General features: G+C 46.0%; 1 protein-coding gene across 1 annotated transcript in view; it reads right to left on the bottom strand.

Moving 5' to 3' along the window:
- The window catches only part of Retreg1 (reticulophagy regulator 1), a 131,259-nt gene that overhangs the window by 79,241 nt on the left and 43,425 nt on the right, over window positions 1-8,593 (bottom strand). Inside the window, exon 2 of the mRNA XM_005356655.3 lies at window positions 5,633-5,739. Within this exon, the coding sequence (XP_005356712.1) occupies window positions 5,633-5,739 (107 nt within the window). The remainder of the gene's footprint in view (window positions 1-5,632; window positions 5,740-8,593) is intronic.

Raw genomic sequence — 8,593 nt, 5'->3', positions numbered from 1 at the left:
ATAGATAGATAGATAGATAGATAGATAGATAGATAGATAGATATGATAGGTAGATGATAGATGATAGATAAATAGAGATGATGGATGGATAGATAGATAGATAGATAGATAGATAGATAGATAGATAGATAGATAGATAGATAGACAGACAGACAGACAGACAGACAGACAGACAGAGATTTGTTTTTCAAAACTGTAGGGACTATTTATATTGGACCAACTCTTGGCAGTACACTCCCAGCTACCAGATTTAAGGAAGCTCAATAAACAACCACGAGAAGTTTTCTGCACTTTCCATCAAGCCAAAGGTCAAAGGTATTGCCCTGTGTATTCTTGAATCTCCCCTATCAAGTGACCATCCCCTATCAAATTCTTCATACCATTCACTGCTAGGAAAACGTTGCTTATGGCTTCCCATTCTTTGGACAGTTTGAATTTTGCAATTAATCTGGTTTCTTTTACTGCCTTGGTTGCATGACCATAGGGATGCATCATTTATGTTAAGAGACTAGAGGTCCTCTGTTAGGTCTCTGAAACAACTGTTTCCTGTACCTTTTAGAATAACTCAAATTTCCTGGAGTTGAACAACATGTAATGAAGTCAACTTAACCCCCGGTGCTAAGCGATACTTTGGACTCAGCTAGGGGTGGATACGAACAGAAACCATACCAGTCTCCTCTCACCCCGTGTTAGTCTGCCTTCCCTCTTCACTGCATTTGCCCAACAATTCTGGAGCCAACAGTAGAGACAGAGAGGCTAGCATGAGATGCTGGCCTTTTGTCAAGAACTGCAGAGATGATTACGGTTGAGGTCCAAGAGAACAGGGAGACTGAAATCGCTTCCAGTGTGGACTGCATGGAGGAAGGAAGTTCTGACACAGATGGCGTCAAAGCACAGCATAACTGGAAAGGGCTAAGGAGGGAAAGAGTAAAGAGCTGATTCCACAGAAGCAGAGAAACCTGGAGGGTGAGCGGAGTGTACTGGCTCTGGGGATTCTCAGGTGGTGGCTTGACAGAGCTTCCAAGGCCTATGTGCAGACAAGTGGCTACCACAGAGACTACTGAATCCAGGCCTTAGATAAGCCAAGTCAGAAGAACAGTAAAGGAAGAGCACGTGAAGAACTAGAGACCATGGATCCAGTCTCAACTAGGTCTAACCGCAACAGTCAAGAGACTGCGGGCTGTGGCATCATAGCTAGTGTAGATTTCACAGAAGAGAAGACAGAAAGACACAGTGGTTATAAGAACTACCACCAATACAGCTGTGGGCAGAGGCAGGGGCATCTACTTTCCTCACAGATAGTGTCTGAAGGCCTGAAAGCCTGAGATGAAGAAGGCTGACCCTAGTTAGCATGAGGGGAAAGGACACGGTGGTCACAGGCAAGTTTGAGGATGCAGGGGGGATTCTACACACTGCAGAAGATCGCCTCGGAGCCTGTGGGTGAGCAGCACTGCGGGGTTGCACGAGAGCCGCCAGTAAGGCAGGAGTGCACACTTTCCAGGACAGACAGAGGAGCCTGTGTAGCTGGAGGCTGCAGAGACTCACAGACCACAGGCCTGGGTCCCTGCAGCATCCACAAAGACAGACAAACGGGCTCAACTGCATCTCTGCTCTCTTTCATTTCTTTCTCATGAAGTACCTGGGTGTGTCAGAGAGAATGGTGGGGAGCAGAAAGGAGACAGGGTGGGGTTTGCTTGCTTTCCTGTGGGGGTAGAGCGCTTGTCTCCTGAGATGAAAAAGGTCACAATCAGCTATTCAGCAATGCACACACAAAATGTGGGAAGTGTCGTAAAAATATGTTTGGGGGGAGGGAAGAACTAAGCTCATAACCGGCAAAGTCCGTATCTTTAGCCAAGAATGTGGAAAGTGGGCAGACGAGAGAGGGAATAAGACAGAAGGTCCCAGAAAGCTCTGCTGACCACGGCTTCACTTGGCTGGCTGCTGTCTTCAGCATTAAGAGGGGCTTCTGAGAATGACTGACAGCTCTGGCCAGAGCTACGGCACTACCACAGAAGCCTCCACAGAGATCGTGCAACGAAGTCGACATGTTCCTGAGAGCAGCCTAGTGCAGCCAGCACTGCCGGGGGCTGGAAACCCTGCTGCTGTCTCCAGCCAGCTATTCATGCAGCTCAATTGAGTCTTTGTAAAGGGGGCCAAAGAAGGCCCTAGGGTCTCTCCAGCCAGTGACTGGGGAGTTCTGGGAAAGCAGCAGAAGGAAGTCTATCTTTTTTTCCTTCTTTTTTCATGTATAGAAATGCTCTGTTCAGAACAACATCATTCAGTGAAAACCCTGAGAGAAAGATGGGCCTGTTGCAAAGGGTGAGGGCAGAGGCCAGCCTGAAGGCATCCCCGTTAGAATCTGGTGCTTCTAACTAGACTTGGCACAAAAGACACTCAACGTATTCTGGCTGTTGAGAAGACAGATGTGCTGACTGTACCAGCTAAACAGGGAGACTGTCCCTGGATGGGCTGTTCACTCACTGTAGCCTTTTACCTGAACCGAATTCAAGTATGCGGTGTGAGTGTGGGCTCTCTGCTATTACAGAATCAAGTGGCTCAGTCATCAAAGCAGGCTGAGCATCCGTGAGCACTGCTTCACAGAGAAAAGGGGACTTGACAGGTACCACCTGGCTAAGAAGAGAGAAGACTCTCCATCATCCCGGTGGCACCAGTTACAATCACAAGCGTTCTTGGTAGCGAGCACGGAGGGAGGTCCGACGTAAGCACAAGAGAAGCTGATGTGGTCATGGAGGCTGGGACAGTGATGATGGATTACAAAGCCATGAGGCAACGCCACCGATCCAAGTCAGGCAGAGAGCAGGAAGGGTCTGTCCCTAGAGCCCCCAGGATGAATGCAGACCTGCCGATGTGTTGTCTAACTGGTGACTTCCAGAGCCATGTCAGAAGGACTGTCTACTACTGGGGTAGCACAGCCACAGGAAAGCATCTACGGTGTGGCTTCTCCGTAGCTAGGAATGGACATGAACTAGCCCAAGAACTATTCCTTGTTTGTCACCCTTGGTTTTTGCACTCCTGGGGACCAGACCCGAGGCCTGAGCTTGTTGGTAACAGTGCACTGCTGAGCTAGATCCCCTTTTTTTATTTTAAGACAGGATCTCAATCAGCAGCCTCACTGTGGCTTTGCACTTCCTCTCCAGCCCAGGCAGGCCTCAAACTTCTGATCCTCCTGCCTGAGCCCCAAGCAGCTGGAGTTACAGGCCGGCTTTGTCAGCCCCGACCTAAGAGTTAGAGGGTCTCCAGGCTGGTAGACATCAACTCTACCTCATGAAGGTTTTCCAAAACAGTTTTTGCCTGTAGAAGGTTTTCAAGGATATTGTTTGCAAATGAGTTCTCCACTGTGCAACCACAAAAACGGCTGGTTAAACTGAAAACTGACGACTTTGGAGGGTCTAGAGCAATAAAGCCGGAGGACTCCAAACAGCCCCGTTTTCAACTCTGGCCCTGCACTCAGAAGCCAAGTCCTCCAGTTCGTGCCCCCATCCTCATTCGTCCGTTCTTTTTAACCTGTCCCTAAGTGATGGGCAAAGTGAGGATACAGCAGAAAATACTAAGATGCTCGGCTACCTGAGCGGTCCGCTCGCTCTAAAGGCTGCTGGACACACCTGCAAATGGTTCTATCTTCTCTCCTCAGGGAAGAACGTGTCACAAAATACGTTCAGGAAAACAGAGTCCTCCTCTACTGGCTACAAATCAAGGCAGAAACGCAGGGGCTTTCCAGGGCCTCGAGAAGCCTCAGTGTAGCTGGGATACAATAGCAAATGCTGTTGGGTTGGAAGTGAGGGAATTTAGGTGCCTCCTCTCTGAAGGGGGAAGGTGAGAAAGGGAAGAAAAAGGGAGAGGGGGAGAAGAGGGTGTGTGTATATGTGATGTGGGATTCCCTTCTGTATGCTGTGAATATGTTTTATTACCATTGGTTAATAAAGAAGCTGTTTTGACCTATGCAGGGAAGACTATAACAAGGCAGGAAATCCAAGCAGAGCTAGAGGAGGAAAGAAGACGGAGTCAGGAAGATATCATGTAGCTGCCTAAGAAGCAAGAGGTACCAAACCCAAGCCTCATGGTAAAACAGAAAATAATAGAAATGGGTTAATTTAAGATATAAGAGCTAGCCAGAAATACAGCTGAGTCATGAGCCAAACAGTGTTGTAATTAATATATTTTCTGTGTGATTATTCGGGTCTGGGTGGCTGGGAAACCAAAGTGCAGTCTCCTTTTACGTGTGCGTGTGTGTGTGTGTATATATACATATATGTATGAATATAATTTAAATTCATGGATTTGTAAAATACCTGAACTAGAGTAAAATGAATTTATCTTCCCAGCAAGGCTAAGTATTACCTCCAAACCTGAACACACCAATGTAAAACAATCTTTCTAAAAATTGTTTCTGTGGTACTTTGGTTTTAAAACTGGGCAGACTTACACATGAGCCGGCTTTAAAGCTGATCCATGAACACCACGCTGGTAAAATCACAGATCAGGTGCTCAAGTCTTATTTGAGAGATGGTGCCTCTTTCATAAAATACCCCATGACAGGGAATAGGCAGTTCCTATGCACGGCAGTCCATATGGACTCTATCCAAAGCCTCCTCTTTGTGATTTCAATCAAATCGATCTTAATACACGTAGACTCATACGGCACATTATATCTAGAGGAGATTTTTGCCCACTTACAAAAACTAGTTCAAACATTAGCAGAAGAGGCATAGAAAAGCTTCACTCCAGTTTGAATATAGTTACATAGCTCCTAAATCACTAATCAATCATTAAAAGTGATTCAAAAGGTTTGACTATAGTTACACAGCTCCTAAAGACACTCGTCAATCATTAAAAATAATCCAAACTCTCACTTTTAAATGTAGTGTTTACACTTGATTCTCTTTTCAACGTCATTAATTATTCAAAACTTTTATGCAATTTTTCAGTCATTTTAAGCTCATTGCTTTCCTTCACTGAGGTGAAAGGAAGCAGTCCATAAACATGCTCATTTCCCAGTGGCCCAGTGTGAACTTGTAGGGCGGAGTAAATATCTAACTGTTGTTCTCACAGCAGCCCACTTAAATGTCACCCTACTATGAGAAGTAGCTTAAATCCAAGGAAAAGTCCAGCACACGTGGACAGTTTACCTGCTCTGACAAGAGACAGAATCATGAAATACATTAGAGGCTGGGATGTAATCCAGTGGTACGTCAGTTGCCTAACATGTGCAAGGCCTCGGGTTCAAACCCCAGCACTGAAGTGTGTGTGTGTGTGTGTGTGTGTGCACATGCGTTCATGAGTGTGTCCCTGTGTGTGTGTGCACGTGCGCGCGTGCATGCGTGTGTGTATGCATGTGTGTGTAACCCAGACTATATGTTGCCTCATTCCTATAATCCTAGCACTCAGCAAACGAAAACAAGAGGACCACTGAGAGTTCCAGACCAGCCTGGGTACAGAGCAAGGCCACATCTCAGAAGCCCAGTGGAAGGCAGGGAAGGACGGAGAAAAAGGGAAGTGAAGAAAGAGATGTCTGCATGAGCCTCCCGTTCAAAGGGTCAATATGTCGGCACAAAAACTAGACGTTTAGACTCTAGAAATAAAAGGCACCAGAGTTAAGTCTGAGTGTTCTTACCTCTTGTCCTAGACAGAACCATGTCCTTGATGATCTGCATGATCACACGCCCAAGCAGCATGACGGAAATGAGATGATAAACTCTCCATGGAGTCAACGCAAGGAACCTGTACCGCAAGAAACAGACAAATCACCTCCTCAGTGTGAAGATTTTCAATTTTTTTTTAAATCTAAGTTGACTTTCACAGAAACAAGCCTAGTCTCTAATTTGAAAAGGGGATTCTCTCTCTCAGGTCTTACTTTGGGTGCTGCAGTGGAGACAGCAATGACCTGGAACTGAGTTTTTGATTGACTAGGGCTACAGGATGCTCTAGCAACATGGGGCAGCTGTGGGGATGCCCTGTCTGCTAAGAATGGCATTAGGAGGGATGGTAAAGTGGCTCAGCAGGCTAAAACCCTTGCTGCCAAACTGATGACAGAGTCAGATCTCCAGAACCCCCCGTGGGGAAGGAAAGGGCCAGCTTGCTCAAGTGGCCTGACCTCTCTGTGTGTGCTCCGGAGTGCCCCACCCCCACGGAAAATAAAGGTCCTTTCCAGCTTCTGTGTGTGAGGACTGGAGTTGGGATCTCCAGCAACCATGCAAAAGCCAAGCAGGTATGGTGGCTGCCAATATTCCCAGCACTCTGGCGACAGTAGCAGGGAATCCCTGCTCTAAGCTGTTATGAGAGACTAGCCAGAATTGCAAACTCTGGGTTCAGAAACAAACTCTGCCTCAATAAATATAGTAGAGGACAATTGAGTAAGACTTCTAATGTCAACTTTGAGCCTACACACACACACACACACCTGCATACAAGGAAACACCCGTGAACACAAATTCACACACACATGCAGAATATAATAGCATTAAGGATCCAATATGTTAGCACTTCCTCTTTTAATCTAATCTCCTTCCCATAAAGAGCGCATTATACCTGCAAAATGTTTGGACAGACCTACAAGGAAGAGGACTCGCCAAGATGTCAGGAGCTTTGACTCTTCCATGAGACTAGAGGATGAGGCCTGCTTTGTCACATGTTAATTGGCCAAGGTGATAACTGACATTAACCTGATGCACTCAGAGACCCCCCAAAAAGTTAGCTTAACAAATGGTGCCCGGCAGTGGAGGCGCACACCTTTAATCCCAGCACTCGGGAGGCAAAGACGCAAAGACAGGAGGATCTCTGTGGGTTTGAGGCCAGCCTGGTCGACAAGCGCTAGTCCCAGGACAGGCACCAACACTACAGAGAAACCCTGTCTAGAAAAAAACAAAAAAAAAAAGTGTTGAATGGCATGGCCCTATAAAGAAGAGCCAGGTGCGGTGGCACACACCTTTAATTTCAGCACTCAAGAGGCAGAGGTAGGAGAATCTATGTGAGTTTGAGTACAGCCTAGTCTACAGAGTGAGTTCTGGGACAGCCAGGACTATAGAGAAAGACCCAGCCTCACAAAACCAAAGAGAGAGAGAGAGGATATATGTATACTGCGTGCTGTGAACTTCGTAACCAGACAAACACAGACTAAGCTGGCAAAGCCCAACCAAAGAAGGAGTCCTAAAGTGATTAAAAAGAGAAAGTGAGCTGAGTACAGCATTTATCACTGGCTCCTGGCTGTGGGTGCCATGTCATCAGCCGACACACAATCTTGCTGCCAGGCCTTACTTAGTCAAGGGACTGTGTCTTCCTAAACCACGAGCCCAAATAAACCCTTCCTTCTTTAAATTGCTTCCATTTGGTATTTTGAAGATAGGGTTGTGACCTTTAAGCCACAGGCTATGGAGAGAAAGCAGGGAGCAGGAAAAACAAAACAAAAAGAAAGAAAAAGAAAGAGAAAGAAAGACAGACAGAGAGAGAGAGAGAAAGAAAGAAAGAAAGAAAGAAAGAAAGAAAGAAAGAAAGAAAGAAAGAAAGAAAGAAAGAAAGAGAAAGAACGGCTAAGTGATTTGGGAGGGTAAGCTGGGCTAGGAAGGAAATATGTCATCAAGCTACCTTCTATAGTGCTATGCAATATATTTGGTCAGTGACTCTACATAAGATTTTGGGTCATGTTGTAAATAAAGCCCTGCATCAGAAAGGGACACACAACCCATCTTCTATTCTGGTTCTAATGCTAAATGCCTATGTGACCGGGACAGTGAAATGAACAGGTAGAAGACAAGGTCAGGGCTTCTAAATCAGTGTTCTGCAGCTGTCTTAGTCAGGGTTTCTCTTGCTGTGATAAAGCACTGTGACTCAGAGCGCACTGGAGAGGAAAGGGGTCATGCTTGCACTTCGCCATCACCAAAAGGAGTCAGGGCAGGAACCTAGAGGCAGGAGCTGGTGCGGAAGCCATGGAGGAACACTGCTTACTGGCTTGCTCCCCATGACTTGCTCAGTCAACTTTCTTATAAAACCAGGCCCACCAGCCACAGCCCCACCCACAGTGGGCTGGACCCTCCGCCAGGAGTTACTAATTAAAATGCCCAACATTCTTGCCTACAGTTAGATCTTATGGAGGCATTTTCTCAACTGAGGTTCCCTCCTCTCGGATGACTTTAGTTTACATCAAGTTGACATCAAACCATGCAGCACAGGGCCACATTATTTTTTTGCCTTTTAACTTGGTTTTAACACATGCTGTGTTTCGATGTCTGTTTTTTCCCAAGCCCATCTCTTTAGCCTGAGTTTATAATTAACAGTTGCCATTGTCCATGTGCTGGATTCTTACGGACTTCCCCAAATCATACTGAAATGGCAGCTTTCCAGATTTTTATTAGAAATCCACTATGATAAAATTCTCTCTTCAAAATATTTCATTTTTTATTGTACACGGTGCTATACATTTTCATATGCGTATATCCACGACACTGAGCAAGATGTATTCACAATGAAATATTTGCAGTGAAGCCCGAGTTTCAGGAGGTAATATATGTCCTAAACCCCTGTCTGACCACAGATATTTTCCATCAAAACTCTTCACCCACAGACCTGACTCAGATGCACT

Source organism: Microtus ochrogaster, chromosome 19 (assembly GCF_000317375.1).
Source record: "Microtus ochrogaster isolate Prairie Vole_2 chromosome 19, MicOch1.0, whole genome shotgun sequence".
Classification (NCBI taxonomy): domain Eukaryota; kingdom Metazoa; phylum Chordata; class Mammalia; order Rodentia; family Cricetidae; genus Microtus; species Microtus ochrogaster.
This window is presented reverse-complemented; position numbering and strand designations above follow the sequence as displayed.